Genomic DNA, 23,126 nt, shown 5'->3' with positions numbered 1-23,126 from the left:
TATCCTCATTTAGACAGGGTGACCAGAACTGACCACGGTATTCCAGGTCTGGGCATACAAAATAATATTTTCACTACATTAAGGGAGCACTCTCCCATAGTGAAAATCTTAAAGCCACCCTTGTTGGTATACTGTGTTTTTTGTTTGGTTGGAGTGCTTTTTTATTTTTTTATTTTTGTTTTAAGTGTTTCCAATCTCTCCCTAGAATTATATCTTTCTAAATTCCACCTTCCTGGAGGAAATTCAAGCAGGAGGTGGGGTGCTCCTGGCAGATCTCCAATAGAGCTTCAGAGTGTATAGGAAGTTCCCTGCACATATTATATAAATATACAATAAATGACAGACAGTAATCTTTCTTCCTTTCCTTCACAGGGTTCTACAGCATGCCTTCGTCACTCTAGATACTTGCTATTAATCTGCTTATGAGCTTCCCCAACCTACGCTTCTTTTTCCAACGCTGATCTGACCATGGCTGTCCTAAAAGTAAAATTCACAAAAACTAAGAGAGACAAATTGGCTCAGATCCTGTGGATCCTCAACTGGGTTTCTGTAGCAACTGGTGTCATTCTCTTCAGCTTGGGTCTCTTTCTGAAAATAGAGATCAAGAAGCGCAGTGAGGTAATGGCAAAAGGGGAGATTAACTCTGTCCCCAACATGCTCATCTCAGTAGGGGTCATAGCTTGCATCATCAACTTCCTTGGTGGCAAAATCTGCTATGACTGTTCGGACACCAACAAGTTCTCCCGATGGAGGCTAGTCATGCTCCCTTACATTGTGTGCACCTTCTGCTTCACCTTCTGCATCCTGGTGGGTGCTGTCATGTGCTACACCATGAGGAATGAGTTGGAGGAGTCTCTTTATCTGGGATTGAGAGATGCTATTAAATTCTACAAGGACACAGACATCCCTGGACGGTGCTTCTTAAAGAAAACCATAGACCTATTACAAATTGGCTTCCAGTGCTGTGGAAACAATGGTTTCAGAGACTGGTTTGAAATTCAGTGGATATCTGTTCGTTATCTGAATATGGCCTCCAAAGAGGTTTTGAAGTAAGTATTCATTGGTCATGATAGAAAGTTAGAGAAGGAACAAATCTTACCCCCACCCCCAAAAACCCCAGTCAAAAAGAATTTGCATTGAGCAAAAGGTAGAGGCATATTAGACAAGCAATATGCGAGGATAAGCACTGAAGGGTGGGGAAAGCAGGGCAAAGCTGGTTGTTGCACCTGCATTTGAAGATCAAACTCCAGTAGTTAGGGTTAGGACATTTTGGGAGTGAGGGAAAGAAGAATTCTTCCAAAGATCACATTGATCAATTCTGGTGGTGTGTCCATCTCAAGGAAATGAAGTACTTCTGTGATCAGATCAGCACAGAGATGTAACATAACACATGCAGAGTCTGCGTAATGCATCTGATGGTATCAGCCAAGTAGACAATGACAGTAATAGCACTTTGATTCGGCCACATGGTCACCCTAAGAACAAGGATGAACATAAGCTTAGTGTGGTAGCACTTAAGGGCACTATCTTGCTCACTGAGAGTTTTGATGGATTTATAAAGGGAGCAGAAACAAGCCCCAAGTCCCCTGGATGTCTGTCTTTGAATAAGAGCTGTAGAGTCAAATCTGGAATGATCATTCTAACAACAAAATGTGTTAACTATGTGGATGATTAAAAAGTTGCCTTTAAAAAAAAACAACTTTGGGGTATATTACACAATGCACTGAAATGTTCACTCCCTCTGTCAGGTGGCAAGTCAGCTACCTGGAGCAGTCTGCTCGTGAGTTTTCTGGAAGTGAAGGAAAACCATTGATTGTGCTGCCACCACATTGTCTGGTCATCTTTAATTGCATTTTAAAAAAATTGAAAGCTCTTCCTTCACATACACGACTCCACAAATCTAAGTTCAAGGCTCATTGCGCTTCCACTCTGGAGAGTTAATGACATTGCACACGCCATATACATTACATAAAAAGATGGGGGACGGAGGGAAACTCAGGAGAAAAGTTGTATGTGTTGGTGCTAGTTTCCCATGAAAATCATGGAGTGAAGTGGTGCACTAAGAAGACCACAGTAATTCTTTCTTAGATAACATAAAAAGTAACAATCAGAATGTTAAAGAAGCACCTGACAAAGTAGTGTGTGATAATTCTTGAAAAGGTTTTAAAAAATCTTCACTAAGGAGATTTGTGTAGCGGTGTAACCTCTGAGAGCTAACCACATTAATGATAATTCCAACAGGAAACGAAGTTTGAAGACATGTATCAAGACAGAAAGATCAGAGCTGCAGCTAGACACAGGAAGTTTTATCTTTTCCCCTCCCCATTTCATTTTCCAGAAGTCTAGAAAGTCTGCATAAGAACCCGGGGGGGAAAATCTGCTTTTCTCGTCTTCCTGTCTTCTTACAAGTCATCAAACTGTTACTTTGGCTGCTTCCTGCTTTATTATGTATATTTAATTATTTTATATATGACTCTTCAAAGAAATAAACAAGTTATGCTTTTCACTGTATCAAGCAAATCAACATTATTTGCAGTTTTTCTTTAATACACAAGCAGCATGAAGAGAAAAATGTGTTGTGAGATACCCGCATGGTTGGTGGGGAGAGAGCAGGACTCTGATGAAAGAGCTAAGAAAGGTTAGCCAAGGCTGTGCAAATGTTATTGAAACCTGCCTCATTTCAGCTTTCATATCAAGCTCAGAATGTGGGCCAGGCTTGTCAAAAGATTTGAAAACCTTTCAGGAAAACCTCAGCCCAAGATCTGAGCAAGTCTGGACTGATTGGTGGGTTGATGTCAAAGCTACTCAAAACACACAACTTTTGATCATTTCAACATGAAGCTAAGGAAAACAATACACTTCAATTGGATTGGAGTGAGTTTTTGGCTATGTTTGAACTCAAGATTCAGTGGGCATGAACCCAGGTGATGTGAAACCAAAGATCCAGTTTGTATAAAGCTTGGAAATTGAAATTGCAGTTATTACTACTAAGCATTTACATAGTGCTGGAGGTTTACCAAGGTCTTCAGAGAGCATATGTAAAGCACACACCTGCGTGTGGTATTCTGTCCCATCTAGTGGCACCGAGACGACTTAGAGAGAGATTAATGAGTCTGCTCTGTAGCCTTAACTACAAGCCATATGGCTTTTAGCTCATACAGTCGAGGCTCATGCACAAAGCTCCAGAGGTCCTAGGTTAGATTTTGCCCGCCGATGACCAGGATCTCTCGGTGTTACACATAGATAAGACATCTTTCCTGCCCAGAGCTGTTTACCATGTAAATAAAATAAGGCTTAGGATAACTGCGTAGGAGAAGGAGTGTGGGGGAAGTATTGACAAGAGAGGGCAGATTGATTGAAGAGGTGTTTTAAAGCATGGTTCTACTTTGAAAAGTGATATAACTGTTATACTCAGCAGATTGGCTCTCCATAGGCGCTCCCAACAATATCAGCTGACCTTTGGACATAAAAGTAAAATGAATTGCTTTTTCATTCCTGTCAGTCCTGCAGAAAAAATGCTGTTCTGTGTCACATCTCATCAAGAAAATATTTGCTTATACGGCACCATTAATGCACATGGTGCACCGTTTAGATAAATGAAACAATGTCCCTGCTCTGTAGAGCCTCCAATCTACATTAAACCACACTAGGATAAGAAATGGTAACAAACGCTGGAAGTTGTAGAAGGGGGACAAAGGTGCTATCAACAAGATCATGTGATTGCTTTGGTTAGTTACAAGCACATCCTTGGAGTGTAAAAGTAAACAGGGTTACCTGTTTTTGTTCACCATAAAAATGCCTGCTGCAAGAACCCCTGTAATTTGATTACACTAAATTAAGGTAGTAAATTCTAATGAGCATCTCCCCACGTTGCCCAGTCTTCTTACCCATAACATTTCTGCCACTGGTACAGCAGTAGCAAATTCCAACATTAACTGTCAGAATTTGCTATTTGCCATCACTGAGGGAAATACTATGGCAATGGGGAGACACCCATAAGATTTTTGAACCTTCTGTTACAGATATTAGAAATAGAGTACCCTTCTCACCACAGCTACTTGGAGTGAGCAACAAGGAAATGAAAAAAAAAATGGCTGGGAATAAAAGAATGCTTAGGGCCCCAGAAAATGAGTGAGTTTTAACAATCACCATGTAGCTAATGGAGTCATGTCATTGACATACAGGGGCCATTATTCTGTCATTTTAGAGTTGGGGCGGGGGACATTGGGAGTATGGATCATGAGTAAAGGGGAACTACAGGCCAAGGTAGGAATTTTTTACTTCCCCATTTGATCTGCCCACCCTCTCCTTTCCCCTCCACTACAGTTTCTTTCCTGGCCTCAGTTCCGTGTCTCTTTGGTTCACCTTCCTGTTCTCCTGACAATTTGTTGTTCTGACACTTACACTAGTTATACTCTATGCACTTTCAGGCACTTGACTGATGAGGTTCTTTTATCTCCGATTCATTCTGCTGCCATTAGCAGGAGTAGAATAGCTCAGAGAATCAGAGCAGCAAAATTAAGGTAGAGACTCTACAAGACAGAGGAGTTCATGCTTACCTTATTCCTGTAGCTGATAAAGCAGGTAACCTCCCTGAGATTTGGTGGTAGCTCACTGAGGGATAAAATTTTGACAGGATGTTAAACAAGTAACTTTATAGCTGTATACATGAACGTCCCCTCTCTTTATTTTGCTAGTGGTCCTGTTAGAAATCCTTATTCAGTATTTCTAACAGGACCACTAGCAAAATAAAGAGAGGGGACGTTCATGTATAGTAAATGGTCAGGGAATACATGTCATTCCAGCCATGTCAGATGGATACAATGTTCAACAGTCAATAAGCAATCTCTCATGGTTACTGTGGCTCACATTTGTTCCTGTATTGGCTGACGTTTTGTAGACATTTTTGTGTTACAAAAAACACTAGAGAAGCAGAGATGCTAGCAAAACACAGCATTATAATGCTCTGTCCTGCACTAGAATTGCACCAAGAAAACCAAATTATAGTTTTTGCTTTTTTAATATTCTCAGTGCAGGTGTCTAGAAAGATTCTCCATATCATCACTGAATCCACTCCCTGCAAATGCAGGACACAGCCCCTCATCAGAGGTCATAATTAACATAGAACTGATACTACATTTGAGGAAACACTTTAGCAGAAATTTTTCCTTTCCACATTGAACAGCCTGGCATATTGGGGAAATGTATTCTCATTCTCCCTATTCCACCTTTGAAAGGTCTGCAGCTATCCACAGTTAGGACGTAGCTTCTAAACAACAGCAGCAGAAATTGCCAATGTATCAACTGCTGCTACTACCAGCTCTATAATACCTTTACTTTCCATCTTGTTGCAGCCGTCTGAAAAGTAATGTTGATGGGAAGTTCTTGGTGGATGGAGTGCCCTTCAGCTGCTGCAATCCAAATTCACCACGGCCTTGTATCCAATACCAGCTTACAAATAACACCGCTCACTATAATTATGATTTTCTGATGGAGGAGCTCAATATCTGGATGAAGGGATGCAAGCAGGCCCTGCTGGATTACTACACTGGTATCATGAGGTCAATTGGGCTTACTGTGCTCATCGTCTGGTTGTTTGAGGTAAGGATTGAGGTGGTGGTTTGTGAGAGATTCCTATATCGGAACTGGGAGGTGAACACTTCCAGGCTGCCTGACCTCTGGAAATAGGAATGGGAATGACTAGAGTGTAATGTGCAAGAGGCACATCTGCAATCATCCAGTGACTTGGTCAGCTAATGTCTCCAATACAATTCCAGAAACACTTTCTTGAGTACAGGCAGTTTTCTCAAAGTCCATAAAAGGATAAGCAAATCTCCCTGAAAATTATAACTACAAGAAATCATGTATATAGCGCTGTAAATGTATAAACAGATTAAGACATTCCTTGCCCTGAAGAGTTTACAATCTGAGACAAACAGGACAAGACACTGGATAGCAGATTAGGTGAGGAAGGTGTAAGTATTACAGATGGGAAAAAAAGAGAAAAAATGGCTTGAAAAAGTGAATTTTAAGAAGGAATCTGAGGAAAGAGAGGGAGACTAAAATAAACTGTTAATTTTATCTATGAATCAAACTTTGGATTAATATCAGTATCTCACAGTGCCCTGCTGGGGGTTATCATACAGCTAGAAAATACCATTATGGAACACATGTTCAGCTGCAGCCTCCAGATCTGCAACCAAAATAGCCATGTAGACAAACTGTTTGCATCTGCAAAAATGCATTCATGCTGTTGTGGGCTGCAGAGAAAACTGACTGAAGCTTTGATCCACATTCAAAGGAGCCCAATGGCAGAGATTAAAAAGCAGTTTTCATCCCTCTTTAACAGTACTTTGATATTTCTGATTGTAACTTTATAAGCATCAAACATTTTGTTTTAAAACATTATACAGAAACAATTTTCAGATCAGACAGATTCTTGCATCTTCACTAAAATACATTCATGCAATATGTATTTATGTTCTGGGGAAGGATCTGCCACTGAAAATTTCACTATGCATTTTAAAGGTGCCAGAAATCATCAGTACTGCTCTTCCTGCCAAACCAGCACTCATTTGCCTTTTAAACAGCCACCACCTCATTCCAATGTACCTTTGGAAACTTTGAAAAATTCAGTCTCTGGAATCCACTAGGAAAACTACCCTCCAGGTTGTCATTGATCTATGGGGGTGGGAAGCTTTTTCCCCTAAGATTAGACTTTAGCCTACGCTGTAGGCTATCTCCTTTCAATTCCTGCATTGAAATGTAGGTACATGACTGAATCCTGAATGATGAAAGCTCATTGAATAAAACTGGGTCTCCATGGATGCGACTGACAAAATTCCCATTTACTGAGAGGAATCACAGGCCTCAAACCCAGGCCCATGGGTCTCCAGGTATGGTCCAGTCCACAACTGCCTCCCAGTGGCTCATAAGAGTAACTACGGAAAGATCCAGTGAAGCATTAGCTGATAGAGGGCCCTGCCCCCAAAGCTCCTGAGAGGGGGAGTATCCAGCCCCCCAACTGGCTGAGGGACTCTATATAAACCAGGAAGTAACAACAGGAAGTGGTCAGGAGTGGTTCTCAACCTGCAATCTGTTTGCAGCCTAATCTTAGGATTACCACCTTTTTAATTGCTGGAAACCAGACACCTGAGGCCCCACCTCTTCCTCCTAAGGCCCACAATGGTAAATTGGTTGAGAACCACTTAACTAGAGGAATCCCTGGCTGGCTGCTACTATGGACCCCTCCTGCTTACCTGACTCCTGAGCCCTGCATTTCTGCCTGATCCCAGTTCCTGTTTCCCCACCTGCTCCTGGTTCCGGTCTTCCTATCCCAGACTCCTGTTCACTCCCAGTTCCTGCTATATTCCAGGTCCCTGCTCCCCTGCCTTCCACTAGGCGTGACTCAGCCGCAACCACTAGGTCTAACTGCCCACGCCCCACTCACTGCATTTACTTCATTTGGTCCAGGATTTCACCCCTCATGCCTAATGGTGCCAGTAAGTAATGGTAGCACTTCAGGCTGAAGTACTCAAAAGAAATTCTGTCCTATCCTTTGCTGTAGTGAGAATTCTAACTAAAGTACAGGGGTTTAATAAAACTCTCTATGGTGGTATTCTCTCTAACACTTTCAGGAGACTTGTTAGATCTGTTACTGGATCTAAGCAGTTCTACCCAATACTAATAATCACACTAATGTCTAAAGGACACAGCCAGTTGTCACCAGTGGAATTCAGGCTGTAATATGCACTCCATAGTTAACTATTATCCTTTTCTTACAGATCTCTGTACTTATTGGGGTCCGTTACCTGCAAACGGCAATGAAGAATGTTCTCCTATTGGGTGATCCAGAGTGTGAGTCAGATGGCTGGTTACTGGAGAACAGCTTTGTAGAAACTGCCAAATACAACTTCAGCATCATTAAGAACCTTGGCAAAGCCAATCAGATCTCTACTGTCTCAGAGACGAATGATCCCAATATGGATGTTCAAACTGCAAACTATGGTCCAGACAATGTTCCATCAAAATCCATCCCCAAAGCTAGCTAGACATGACAGATGCTTTACTGAAGACGTAAATATGGTTTGATACCTTAACTGCAATCCTGAAGTTACCAGATTTTTCACTGGTGGGGACAAAATGGGAACACTAACTGGGTAATTGGACAAATCACAGCGTGGTGGCGGCAAGTCCAAAAGCTGAGACTCCTTGGGCTGGATATAGCTTCTGTACGCCAGAGTTCCTGTCCTTCTGGCTTCTTTACTCACTCTTGTGAAAGCCCTGCTTTTTAATACTGCATAAAATGATATGGCATGGATTAATAGAGTTTTTCCCCATCTCTCACTGCATACCCTGCCCCACATATTCCTCACGTGGTCTGAAAAACATGAAAATCAGAGCGAAGACTATATAGCAGAGGAGAGTCAGAATGGACACCTATGAAGGAGCTACTATTTCAGTCTTTCTACATTTGAATTATAAAGTTCTTTAAGAAATGACAAACTATCATCAAATGAAAGTGCTGCTACAATAAAATCCAAGTGACCCTGCTAAATTTGGACAAATTCCCAGCATATTACTGAGCTTCAAAGGAAATTTATTAGCCAACTGCAATCAAGTTGAAATGGTAGAGTAAGAAAATGCAAGTTAATTTTACATAACTTTTTTTTAAAAACCCTGAAATCTGTCTTCAACTATGACTGTTCTTTCTCACACTTTAGTCTTTCAAAAGTCAATGGAAGTTGCAAGAAGAAATCCCATTCGATGAAATTTTATACAGGAAATAAACTGGAAGCTTAATGCTAAGAATATTAAAATGTTGAAATTAGAGTTGTACCAACAAACAAAACACACTAACAGAAAGCAAACAGCACTTCTCATAAACAGATGTATTATAGAATAAGATATAATCCCTTCTTCCTGCCTCCAACCCCCCAAACATCCCCTACTCTGTCCAAATAACTGCTACAGATTCGGGAGGTGAAATATTGGAGATTATTTAGGCCCAGTGAAGACAGAATGGCACTCTCTTTCCCATTCTGTCACTTTCCTAGACGACCAGCCTAGTCCTTTGAATGTTGGTGTGAGGTTCATCAATAGCATGACAATATATTGTACACATCACACACTAAGCTGATTAATATGTAGCTAAAGATACAGAACAGGCCAAATAAAACATTTTTACTTCATACTTTTTTTGTTAACTTATTTGTTGGAATTTGTCTTTGGGCACCTCATACATTTCATTTAAATAACCAAATACAATAAAGAAACAATTTTCTGTATCTCCCTGCTGCCAAAACAGAGCCATGCATCCCATTGTTATATTGTACAATAGTTACAGTGAAACAATTCCCTTGATTATCCAAACTTATTCAATGTTTCCTATAACAGACTAAACAAGGATGTACTGTAGATAAGATGCATCTTATGGGTAATTTAGGCTCTCAGACAGCAAGATACTTAGGCACATGTCTATAGATTTCAAATTGGACTACTCAAATGCTTTAAAGGATAGGTATGGGTTTATGTACTTTGCTGAATTGGGGCCTTAGTTAAAACCATTCTCCTTCATCAGTGAGAAACTATACATAGCCATGATTAATCCTTGACTCCAAAGATCTGAGGATCCCTAGAATAATTGTTCATAGCAATTTACATCAGTGCATCCTTTCTGAAAACATGACATTCAAGTTACAATGTCCACAGTTTGTGCTAAACTAAATGAGTGATGACTATGAAAATAAAATAATGAAAAACATTAAAATGAGCATTTGCAGTTAAAAACAAAATCTCTGGAGAAAAGGTGGCATTCAAATTCTCTGCCAGTTTTTCATTTACTGTAACAATTACTTACTTGGGATCTACATTTGAGAAATTCAAGAAATCAGCTCCGTTGGAGTGAAAATATAATTCACCTTTAGTAGGCCACCACATAATGTTTCCCAGAACTGGCAAACATTGCAGTTGATTGTCTGTGTGCCAATCCTCAGTGCAAGTGCTGAAAATTCCTTTTCTGATTAGAATGCATTGCTTAATGAGAAATGTAGAGGCATAAAACCAGATCATTTGCATCTAGACAGCATGCTGTAGCTAAATTATCTTAATTGAACAAAAACCTTATTACAATACAAACTCCTGGATGTTTGTTTAAATTGATTTGAATAAAGTTTGTTTTAAACAGATTATACTTGAACTAGTTTTTGATTCCTGGAATTTTTCAAAGTAAAACCCAACAAGCTAAAAGCATAGAAAATATTCTTTTTCTTTAGGTGCGTACGGAAACAATTTATCACTTTATAAAAGGCATCATTGTACACTGACCATTAAAATGTGTTGTGAAATTTAAATGGATCCCTGTGAAATTTGCCATTTGGTTCAGTGAAAAAATTGTAGTTTTTCCTCATTAAAACAGCTTTAACAATAGAGATATTAGTCTAGCCTTTCTGGGCAATGGCTTACTTAACTGTTACTAACTTAGGACAAACAGTGCATACCCTTGAGGATAAAGAAATTAAGATTCAGTTTGGGAAAATATAAATATTAAAAAAATATATTAAATCTGGGGGAAATAATCTAAAACACAAGGCAGGGATGGTCTCTTTTCTGTTTTTATACAGCACTGAGCACAATGGGGACCTAGACCTTTGGATGCTATCACTTGCTCAGCCCCATTGTTTTCAAATTATGTCTTCAGTAACACCTGTATAGTTCCACTGCCTTCAGTGAGTTTACACAAAAGATTGGAATAAAGTAAAGAATTTTATTGATTCAGGAGGAGGAATTGCATCCACATATCTCTCTGTTTTTGGCTCTACAAGGCTAGCAGGAGTAAAGAATCATCAAATTTTGGTTACTAAAGCCAGCAAATATATGACTCATTACATGTAAGGAGAAGATTGTTTAGCATAAAGGTACCATTTTACATAGTCACACCACACTTTTACTTTATTCTGTCCTCTATCTACAGAGGCATAGTGTGAGCATAGTGCAAACATCCTCCAGTGAGGACACTGTGGTTTAGCCTTACACTAGCAGGACCTGCTCTGGGAGGAAAGTCTAGTTAATACTTCATGGTTTAATCCTTCATCTCTTTGATTATGACACCAACAATGGCACCAGGTGTGAGAATGGTTTTGTGATGTGAACACCTGGGTATGGAATTGAGGATCAGTACACATTTCACAGAGATCCGTTCATGAACAGCCACGTGGCAATACGTTTGATCACTACTGGTAAAGATTGGAAAACTTCTTACTGGTCATTTATTTTATGCAAGCAGTCTAACCCCACAATTCTGGGCATCTGGGCTGCTCTCCCAATGTGGATCACATTTTGGCACTGTACTCTCTGGCCACGTCCCCTCTGCTTCTCCTTGCCATCATCCAAGTTATTCCCAAGATGTAAAACATGCATATTATTAACAAATATTCCAGAGACAATGAAATACCTACACTAGACCAAGAATACAGTAGAACCTCAGAGTTACGAACACCTTGGGAATGGAGTTTATTTGTAACTCTGAAATGTTTCTAACTGAACAAAACATTTTGGTTGTTGTTTCAAAAGTTTACAACTGAACATTGACTTAATACTGCTTTGAAATTTTACTATGCAGAATAAAACGTTGCTTTTAACCATCTTAATGTAAATGAAACAAACACAGAAACAGTTTTGTTACTTTGTCAATTTAAAAAAACAACAACAACAAACTTTCCTTTAAATGTAAACTACTTAAAAATAAACAAACAGTACTGTGTTGTATTTGACTTGGGGGGGGGGGGGGGAGAAGGGGTGTCTCTGCTGCTGCGTGACTATGTACTTCTGATTCCAAATGAGGTGTGTGGTGGACTGGTCAGTTTGTAACTCTGATGTTCATAACTCCGAGGTTCTACTGTATCTGACCTGTAGCTCAGCCGCCATTTAGGGTGGGTAGAATTGTGGGAGACGCTGCTTGCAAAAAGGAAATTTTCGGTAAGAAGTTTTCTGTTCTGCAGCCCAGTGTCTCCAACAGTTCTGGATGTCTGGAAAGTAGCAAGCAATGATCATATGTAGGGAGGATTATGAAACAAGAGTTTGGTACAAAAGTACCACCGCTTTTTTATGTATTTGTTTAAAAAGTCCATATTATTTCTGGGCCACTGACTGCAGCATCTTCCTGCCAAAGAAGTATTCTGCAGAAGATAGAAAGTCCACATTGAACGGCTTAGCTGTAGGCCAAGTGGCCACTTTGCAGATTTCCAAAGTGGATGCACTTGCATGCTCCGCCCATGAGGTTAAGGATCTTGTGGAGTTCACCTTGATCCCTTCTGAGACAGGAACGTCAGATGGTTTGTAGGCTTCCACAATACATAGTCTAATCCACCTAAATATGGGGGACTTGGAAACGCTAAGTCCCTGCCATTTTGAGTGGAAGGACACGAATAGAGAGGCTGATTTTCTAATGGTTTCTGTATTCGAGATAAATAACAGAAGAGCTTTGAAAATCTAAGAATTCTGGTGTCCTTAGCACCACCTTGTCTTCATGAAACACAAAGTAAGGATCCTACTTAGAGAAGGCTGCCAGCTCCAACACTCACATAATAGACATGACAGCTACTAAGAAACAAGTCTTAATGGATAAATAAAAGGCTGACACTGAAGTCAAAGGTTCAAAGGGATGGCCTGTCAGGTTTTCAAAATCAGCAGAAACGGTGGTCTGACCACTGGTCTCGCTAATCAAACTGCTCGACAGAATCTGGCTATCTGTGGATTGTCTTCCAAGGAGCCTCAGGATCTTGCAAATAGCACACTACTAAGAGCAGATAGCTGACATGCAACTGTACTGTGCTGAAAATCTCTGTCTGTGCCTTCGTGGAGGATGTCCAGAATGGTCAGAATTCCAGGTTTTGCATTGGGGTCGTCCAGAATCTGGACTAGATAAAAAGTATGCTTTTAATGTTGATACTATCCTAGATGAAAGCAGTGTCTTAATCTCTCTGGAGGAGTTAACTGACCCAGGGAGGAGGAATAATGTTGAAGAAAGAGAATGCTGCTCCCCACTGCCCAAAAACTGAGCAGAAAACCCCCCCTAAAAGTAGAAGAGTCAGGGTGGGAGCAACAGAAACTGCCACTGTCTGCTGCTGCAAAGGCAGAGTATCTGGTGGCAAGCAGGAACAGAGGATGTGTGGCCAGAGCGTGGAGTGCCAAAACACTGATTCACCTCCATGAAGCTAGAAAGAGAAGAGCAGTCCAGGAGTCCAGAACTATGGGAGATGCTGGGCTGCAGAAATTATTCATTATTGTACAGCGGTGACACTGACAGCCCCCAGTCAGGGATTAAGATACATGTATAGCTAGGCACTGTACGTATGTATTATGAAAAGATGGACCCTGCCCTGAAGACTTTACGATGAATCTCCAGCACTAATTTGAAAACCTCAACCACGTATTGACAAAGATATACCTTTTTAATGAACATTTTCATTACTTTGAAGATTAATTTCATGAACCTCACGATGTATTATTTGTTTTCTCTTTATTAGATTTGCTAGACAGTGAACCTGTCATATCCCACAGATCTAACCTACTGTGTTGCAACCTGCTGGCAAAGTAGTTTTGGCTCTCCCAGAGTTTTTAATATCATAACTACTGTACCAAGGAAAACAAACTAAATTAGCAGCACAGACCCTCTCCCTAATTCTCATTAATTTACAAAGACACAAAGCATTAGCAAGCCAAGTCTGTAAACCATGGCATCTGCTCAGGTACAAAAATAAATACGATTTGCAGGGGACTTATCCTATTTGTCATCAATGCTTAATCCAATCAGAATTAACAAGGACAATACATTTCTGCATTAAATACTTGAAACTTCTTGGGTTAGGAACTCAATTCTGCCTCAAAAAGACCCCAATCTGTGCCGTTCTTAATAGAGTTAAAAACAAAAGCAGTGATTTAATATTCAACTTCTGATGAAAGAATTACAGCAGTTCCCTAATAAGCTGCAAGATGATGATCTTTAGCCATTTAAAGGTTTCTGGTCATCACTGAGGATGCTGTAATAAAAATCCATCTTCAAACTTGCTCTGGGTTCATAATGAAATGGAAGAAAAATACTTACATGATTAACAATTTTTTTAAAAAATGTGAATATACCTCCTGGATATAAAATACAATGTATTTAGTTGGAAAGGACATTTTTGTTGTAGTTCTTTATTAGAGGGTATGAGGAACAAAGTTTTTAACCAATTTGTTCTTTAGGATCTAGCAACATCTCTTAATTTTTTAAAATTTTAAAATTTTGTTTACTATAATACATTGCCTCAAGACAAATGAAACATTCAAAGTTCAAAAGCTTGCAGCAACTTGTTACTAATACACATTTGCTTTATATAAAAATACATCCAGGGCAATGTTTTAAGTTTCACATATGAAGGTATTTTTCATCCAGTGATGGAAGATAAAAGGTAAAGGGTACTTGAGTACAGGTGGAGTCTTCAGCTGTAAGGTGGCCCTGGATCACTTAGATGGATAATCCTTTATTCCAATCCACACAGGTGGACTCTTATTCCTGTGCAGACACACCCATCAGTGCAGAACCATGGCTTCTACATGGCACTGAATTAGGGAAATACATATGCCTAGGTCATTTTGATAGCTGATTAAGACATTTTAATTTCATTGTCACCACCAATGAGAAACATGACTTGCAGAAAGAACTCTGGGATAAGAACTCGCAAGACTCCTACTTCAGACATTAGTTCAAGCAGCAATTCTACAATGCATTGGGGTGAACTATTCACGAAAACTAGACCCATTCTCACCTTATCCCAGGACTCACACAATATCAATACAGTATATTTTATGCATTTTAGAGGACAGAGACATCCTGTTCTGTAGCATTGACACAGCCCCTCAATGCTGATCCCATTATGGCTCATATTGCATCAAATGCCCAGTCAGCACCAGCTGCATCACAGCATGCCATGCAGTATCATCCACCCAAGTGCAAAGTCTGAAGCCTCCTCCTCAAATTAAGCTTGGTAGAAGCCATATTGATCACCAACCTGGTATAAAACAACACATACTGAAACCTTGAATTCTGAATCCTTGACACCCCAATCTCTTGAGAGATGCAAAATCAATGCAACTAAATACCAATCTCAGCCCTAATTCACGCCTCTTTTAACACTTTTCCATCTTGCCTCATCACATCATGTACCAAGGCACTCCCAACTTAACCCCCCTTCCTCAGGGTTGTATTTCCTCACTGTTCTACCAGCCCAGGCACCCTAAAACGTGACTTTCGAAGGGATATAGCTAACCACAGAAAAGGAGTGTAGCAGCCTGCCCTGGAGGGTAATTTATATTTTCTGTATTCAAAAATTACATTTTGTATAACAGCAAAATACAGTTAAAAGAGATCAAACCGACCATGCAACACAATTAGGAGACTGAATGGAAGAATAAGACCAATACTTTCTCTGAAGAAGACTATAAATATGAACTAGGCAAATAATCAGTTAGGAGAGTTGGATGACTCATTTAGGTTTTCATCCTATACCTCAAAGAAGAGACTGTTATAATTATACTCCATAAAGTCCAGAAATCTTGAAGTCCAGAGTATAAAGTAGAGACTTCAACCACTAAATCAAAGTGTGTGCTGGCTAAGCCCTTGTAGCTGGAATTTTACAAGCTGTATCCCAAGATACGTGAAATATGTAAGAATTTTTTATTCTGTAAGAAATGCAGCCATGCTTTTTCTAAACCAGCAGCTCTCCACCTTTAATATACTTCAGACCATTTTTGAGGAAGATTCTTACAGACCCATCTCCCTTCCAACCTCCCAGCTTGAATCTAAAAAATTTTGTAATTTTTCAACCAATCAGGAAAGATCACATAGGCCATTGTTAAATTCAAAATTATCTTCTTATGTTTCTTAATGGTGACTGATGCAAACATTAAAAGCAGTGAGAGTGGGGTGATGCTTAGCTGCTGGTAGCACGTATTGTTAAAAAGACAATTTGAGAGCTTTACTTTAATCTGAAAATTGCTACAGAAGGCTGCATCTATTCAAGTCCGGAAGAAACAGAATGCCAGTTCTCCCATTTCTCTGGCTATGTTTGTGTCTGGGTGGTTTTTTTATTTTTTATTTTTTTAAATATTTCCACTTTTCATGTGAACCTGAACATTACCCAACCAAACAAAAGACAATGACTTTAAGGATATTCAGCTACTATATATACACAGCAGACAGTATAGTAGGTTTTCTTTGATTTAGATTGTCAAGTTTCTCAGTGTCATTAAGATGAATAGCTGGTTTAAAATTAAGTTGTATAATTAAGACCTTTTCTCTGCACTGAGAGAAGTACTAAAGGACTTAGCAGCTTAGATGCTAAAAAACAGGAAGAGTTTCAGAATGAAGCATTTCTCTAAACATGAAGCAAAAATTATGATGTTAGTACAACTAGCTGTTAACTAGTACTAATCAGCCATAGTGGTAACTGGTACTGTTTGCCAATTATTTACTAGCCACCTCTTCCCCTTCCATACTGGTGGCATCACTGCAAGAGAAATGTAAAATACTAAACTGCCTCCCCATAAAAGCCCAACAATGTATGAGAAGTTACTTTATTTCCTCTTTTAAATATACATATATAAGATATTTTATTTCAAAAGCACAAGAACATTATACAAGTTTCAAATTTACATTTTTGCAATTAAGGATACCAATATACGCATTATTCAAATAACTTCTTCAGTTTATCTTGGATGGAATTCAAATCAGTGGTATCTTGCAATCACTAAATACAGATAATACTCACAGTGAACCAAACTGCATAGTAATTTATGAAATGAGAAATGACCACACTCATTAGTGATGATCTGAGAGCCCATTTGCTAGAATAGAAAGTGAAAACAAACAGAAAACGATGCAACATTTTTTCCTTTGCCCTCATTTTCCTACCTCTCCCAACTACAGAAAGACATTTGGGAATGTTAAGCAAGAGAGTTTGCCTGCTCAAACCAGCTCCTGTCTCTGTATAGCACAGTTTGAACTGCTCATTACCAACATCACAAAATAAAGTGATCTTGCTTCATGTCTGTTAGCTGAATTTCATGAGTACAAATTTCTTGCATCATTGAAAGCGCAGGAGTACTGAAAATATCCGATACATGACTAGATAAATTACAGGGAAACAGTAAGTGAACACAGCTATAAAGTCAGTGCTAAACTCCGTGAAGCATGTTTGCTAATTTCAATACAGTGCTTTGGCTGGTAAGCAGTATTATTGGTAACCTTTGAACTGGCCACTGCACGCAAATCTCCATGGAGCTGGTTAAACAAGACGAACAAAACCATTGTTTCTTTGCAGAGGGATTTACCTTCAGTTTAAAAACCTGAAAATATCAAAATGAAGAGAGAATTCTTCATTGCAATGAGAGGAAGATAGGAAAAGATACTGAAGACAACTATTTACACTGTCTGGGGAAAATAAGATGAAAAATGAACAAAAATGTTAAGGACTATCTGAATGCTAGAAAATAATGATTTGATATTCCAACCTATTTGAATTTCACTTTTAAATGGAGTAGCGACTGCTGTTCATTAAGAACTTCAAGAAACTAGGAGGAAATTATACTTAAGCATGAAATCATGATTTGCGATTCTGCCTCCCACATGGCATGTCACTGCACCATTAAGAAAAGAACGCAAACATTTTGTGTGTGTGTGTGTGTGTGTGTGTGTGTATTTTATATATATGCGCGCATATACACACACACACACACGCTCTCAAACAGCAGGTCACAAAATTCTTTATAGCCCTCCCTTTCTAAGCCTTAAGAAAGCATTAAAAAACAAAACACCCCCCCACACACAATACACACACACAAACAGCAAGAGGGGAAAGCAGAACACACAGATCTAAAATGCATTCTCAGGATAGTTCAGCCTTTCAGACAGAAATGCCACTGCCTGGAAAAGTAATAGTTATAGGGACTTTGTATATTTAGAACTTTTACCTGTCACATCACAAGATCCCTTCACGTATATTATTATGGCTAAAATCTGGGAAACAGAACAATGAGTTAATGAGAAATGGTTCAGTCACAGAATGCCATTAGTTTCTGAAAAAGAGACAGACAACTATTTTTTTCCTTTAAGTTACAACGAGCATCTGGTTGGCTTGACTCCAGAAACAGATAGTTTATGGACGGCGCCAAACAGATAACACAAGAATGAAGAGTGGGAAGCCCCTCCAACATGGAGATACAAAGTATTGATTTATGCCTGTGTTTAGTGATTCTAAATAGATAATCTTGCCATGCTATTTTCTAGAGGGTCTTGCTTTTTAATTCAACTTTAATGCATTTTACTGCAGTTTATGTTTTTTGTAGCTGACAGATGGCTAAATAGAGTGCAGAACCACTAGATCAGCAGTCTAGAGTTTGTCTCTGCACAGACTTCTGGGTACTATTACAAACATAGTAAATCTGATCACAGCCTTACCACAGTAGTGTGGTGCTGGACTCCTTGGGGTAGTCTCCAGAATTAGTAGCCTAAAGCTACATTATATAAGGTGCAGTACTGGCAATGCAATAAGCACACATTGTTTAATTTTACATGTACCAAGCAAGATGGAAACGCCCCCACACAATTCACTCCTTCTGCCCCTCTTTTAAAGACTGGATTAGTGGAAACATTATCCTTTGAAAGCACTCTCCAATAAATCCCAGGGTCTGGCACAGTGCAAGTTTCTGCTGCAACACTTAATGCTTGCTGAGCCTGTTGCTATGGATTAGTAGAGGCCTGGCATCACTTCTCCCTCTGAAAATATGCCACAGATCTTGGCCATTTTAAGTTCTAAGCCAGGGCTAGGAACCCAGACACACAGTAAGGACGAGGACGGGTTGTACAAAATTCCAGCTAGATTTCAAGACAAACAATTTCAGACATCACATCAACCCTGATATGCCTATTGTACCATATGACTGGAAATATTAACAGCTTCTCTTACTTGGTTCTTTCCTAGCAACACACCTCCAGGTGTATTTCCAGTGCCAATAAATGACAGTTTGGGATTTTTGGTGTGTGCATATGGAAGGCAGGTGAATGTGGGAAGCTACCCTCATCTAATTAGTAGAGCCTACAACCTTTGGAAAAAGATATTTCTGTCCCTGAATATTCTACAACAGTCACCACATAGGGTTTATCTTTAAAAAACAAAAACAAAACAAACAAACATCCTATGAAATGAGAATTATTCTTGTTTCAATGCATCAGTCATACGTCTGAGCCCTTAGATAAGGCTCTGTAATACCCCCCACCCCCTTTTCCTTTGTCAAAACATCATCTGTAGTCATCTGGATTTAATTAAAAGCTAGGACTCAGAGCAGCTGCCAGTTGAATCCAAAGAAGATTTGATTGGTTTCCTGGCTCCTGGCAATCTCTTCTATGATGCAGTGTTGCTGCCATAGAAGATGGAGTTTCCGGTAACGTTCATGACATAAATGCAGAGGGTTGCCTCTTCTTCATGGAAGAAATAATGAGAACATTCATTAGGCATGTTACAACATTATATATCCCCATTTTTGGGCCTTTTGTTTTCTTTTCTTCTCTCTTTCTTGATTGAGTCTATGGCTATGCCTAGACTTATTTGCACTTGACAAAGTGTCTATTAACAGTCCCACATTAACAACCCATGGTATAACCATGGAAAATACTGAATGATGGTGAAAAATGGTTACCAATCACACTTCCAGTCTATCAAAAATGGGGCTGCTCAGAACTATGCAGGAACTGCGCGCAGTATAAGGGGAACAACAAAGAAAGGGAACAAAATTAAGACTCCTAGCAAATAAAAAGTTAAACATGCACTTACTTCAAGCCTGGGTCTGTTTCTCCATATTCATCAAGATAGGGAGCAGGATATAAGCAGCCTCTGGTTTTACCTTCTATCAGGACTACTTTGCACTCCCTGATTCTTAAGGCAAAAATAGTCACATTTAAAATATTATTAACCATATAATTTTGCAGGTACTATTTATAAGCAACCTTAAAAAAAGCTTAAACTTTGACAGGTCTACACACAAAGTTGCACTGGCTTAACTAGAAGTGTTCTTTTAAACAGATTTAGCTAAACTAGTGTAACCCCCTGTGTGGACACTCCTATATTGATTTAAACCTGTCTTATATTGGTTTAGTATATCACATACATCTGTAAATCATCTGAAAGTTAAACTGATATAATCCAGATCTAAACCAACATAAAGGAGCATCCACTCAGGGGGTTGCAAGAGTTTAACTAAACAACTTTTAAAAATCTATTTGAGCTAAACTGGTTAAATTTCTGTGTTCAGACAAGCCCCTACAGATTTTCACAAAAGCAATAAATATGTAAGTGATTGTATAGTATTAGATACCCGTGACACAAGGGGCCTTATCATCAATAAGAATAAAATGGTTACTAACCTGTTCTGTAGCTGTTCTTCAAGATGCGCTGCACACGTCAATTCCACTTTTGAGATTTGGTGTGCCCATTGCACAGCCATCTCACACATATTCCTCAGTGGTACCTGGTGGACAGCTCGAGTTTCCCCTGCTGTAGTGCACCACTGCATGCAGGTACAAAGAGCAGAGTTGCCCCTAGCTCCCCCCCCTCAGATCCTTCTTGCTGGAACTTCAATGTAGAGGGACAAAAGGGTGGGTCATGGAACAGACATGTGCAACAACCGTTACAAAACGGGTTAATAACCGGTTTTTCTTTGAGTGATTGTACACGTGCATTCCAATCTTGGTGACTCACAAGCCATAAGAACAGGAGATGGGATCAGAGTCTATTTCAATAAAGATTGGAGAACAACTTGTCCAACTCTAGCATCCTTCTGGAGTCTTGATCCACAGCACGGTGGGAGGCAAACGTGTGGACTGAGGTGGTTGCTGCTGTACAAATGTCAACAAATGGAACTTGTGCTAGAAAGGCTACTGAGGTCAACTGCAACCTCACCGAATGAGCTGAGACACTGTCAGGCAGAGTGACATTAGCCAAGCCCTAGCACATATGTGCACAGGATGCAATCCAGGAAGAAATTCTCTGGATGGAGACTGACCTCCTTTTCTGTCTGCCACTGCTATGAACAGTTGGGACGATTTAAGAAAGTGTCTGGTTCTGTCCAGGTAAAACGCTAAGGCTTTCCCCATGTCCAAGGTATGCAAATGCTCCTCTTCCTTGCTCAAGTGTGGCTTTGGGTAAACTACAGGCAAATAAATTGGCTGGTTTATGTGGAAAGAAGAAACCACCTTTGAGAGAGAATGCAGGTCCTTAAAAAAGATCAGATATGAATGCATTAATGCCCACAGCTCCCGTATTATTCTGGCAGAGGTAATGGCCACCAAAAATGCAACCTTAATTGACAGATGCAGCAGAAAACAAGTAGCTAGTGGCTTTAATGGGGAACCCATATATCTTGACAATACTAAGTTTAGATCCCACAGGACAACTTGGTCTTGCACCTAAGGGTTTAATTTGACTAAGCCTTTTCAAAACTTTATTGACATATCACTGGAGAAAATAGAGTGACTGTCCACTTTAGGATGGAGTACTGAAATAGTTGTTTTATGTACCTTGAAGGAACTGACCCCCAAACCCTGGTTGTCTGTTTCAGGTATAATAATTCAGGTCTAGAATCTGGTGAACTGAAGAACTTGTCAGCAATAATCCACACTGGCAAGAACAGATAGAAAAACCACTTCCATTGACAGAGGCAAGTTACTCTTGTAGAAGGCTTTCAGCTATTCAGCAGGATCTCTTGATGTCTTTCAAGTAGGCCTGCTCTCTAGTGCCTAGCGATGGAGCATCCCTGCAGTTAAGTGAAGGAACTGTAGGCTCAGATGGAGTAGGCAACTGTGATCCTGGGAGATTAGGTCCAAGTCTAGTGGAAGTGAAATTAGAAGTTTCACGGATAGTGCCAGAAGAGTGGAGAACCTGTGCTGATATGGGTCCTTGCTGGGACTCTACTTGTGATTCTGGCCTGGTCCGGTCTTATCTTTAGTAACACCTTGTCAACTAATGGAATTGGTGGAGAAGCACAGAAAAGCCTATCACCTGTTATGGAAGCTGGGCTGTGACTCCATAGGGAGCAGAATTAGTGGACAACTTCTGTTCGACTTTGTTGCAAATAGGTCTATCTGGGGAAGCCCCCACTGCTGGAAGATGTAACTGGCCACATCTGGCAAAGACATCACTTGTGGTGACTTGTAAATGATCTGTTCAGGTGGCCTGCTAGGTCATTCTGTATTCCTCGCAGGTAAGATACTTCTAGATCTATCAAGCTGGCAATGCAGAGCTCCCAGAGTAAAGTTGCTTCTGGACAGAGCAGAGAAGAGCAGGCTCCCCATTGCTCGTTCAGGTAAAACATTTCCATTGTTTGTCTGTGAGGACTAACAAGCTGCTTCCGCTGATCTACATCAGAAATACCTGGCATGCCAGACTGACAGGTTTCAGTTCTTTGGCACGGATGTGTAAAGCTGAGTCTTCTGAGGACCACGGACTCTAAGTCTAAGTAACCTTGCAACTCCCGGAGGGGTCCCGACCCCTATTTTGAGAACCTCTGAACTAGACCATTCTTGACATTTCATAGTGACCCCTATGCTAATCTTCACTAACCGGGAGGATAGCACATTCTCTGTGTATGTGGTAAGTGCTAGCAATGTTTATCCAGGTGAGCTCTTATCCAATGAGAATCCAGGTGGGGTCACCACCCCAGAGCAGAAGCAGCTGTCGTTAGCATGAAAATTGGCTGTGCAAAACTATCTTTTTTAAGAATTTGTGGAGTGGACACAGGTTTAAGATTGATCTGAAATCCCCCTTCACTTTTGGGGTTAGGAAATATCTGGAATAAACCCACTTCCCTCTGTGACCACATGGAACCTCCTTTATGGCTCCAAAGCGAAGGAGCTATTGTACTTCCTCGATAAGGAGTTTCTTGCGAGAGTGGTCCCTGAAGGACGGGGAGAGAAGGTGGGAGGAGGGGCAGAAACAAACTGGAGAGTATATTCCACTTCCACAGTGCTAAAGACCCTATGGTCTGAAGTAACTCAGGACCAAGCATAGTGAAAGAGGAACAGACAGTTTGCAAAG

At 40.0% G+C, this 23,126-nt stretch overlaps 2 protein-coding genes across 5 annotated transcripts in view; one reads left to right on the top strand and one right to left on the bottom strand.

Moving 5' to 3' along the window:
* Positions 1–468: 468 nt before the first annotated feature.
* On the top strand, positions 469–8,051 carry LOC140913014 (photoreceptor outer segment membrane glycoprotein 2). The gene is made up of 3 exons (XM_073348589.1): positions 469–1,049; positions 5,355–5,601; positions 7,785–8,051. The coding sequence occupies exons 1-3, from the start codon at positions 469–471 to the stop codon at positions 8,049–8,051; spliced, it is 1,095 nt and encodes a 364-aa protein (XP_073204690.1).
* A 5,074-nt stretch (positions 8,052–13,125) lies between these two features.
* Positions 13,126–23,126, bottom strand: part of UBR1 (ubiquitin protein ligase E3 component n-recognin 1) — a 149,760-nt gene continuing 139,759 nt past the window's right edge. For all 4 annotated transcript variants that reach the window (XM_073348599.1, XM_073348601.1, XM_073348598.1 and 1 more), the window contains exons 46-47: positions 19,869–19,970; positions 13,126–19,516 (exon numbers count right to left, since the gene is read on the bottom strand). In XM_073348599.1, the coding sequence (XP_073204700.1) occupies positions 19,375–19,516; positions 19,869–19,970 (244 nt within the window). In that variant the 3' untranslated portion in view covers positions 13,126–19,374. The remainder of the gene's footprint in view (positions 19,517–19,868; positions 19,971–23,126) is intronic.

Source organism: Lepidochelys kempii, chromosome 6, assembly GCF_965140265.1.
Source record: "Lepidochelys kempii isolate rLepKem1 chromosome 6, rLepKem1.hap2, whole genome shotgun sequence".
NCBI lineage: Eukaryota > Metazoa > Chordata > Testudines > Cheloniidae > Lepidochelys > Lepidochelys kempii.
The sequence above is the reverse complement of the archived record's forward strand: the minus strand, read 5'-3'. Positions and strand labels throughout refer to the sequence as shown.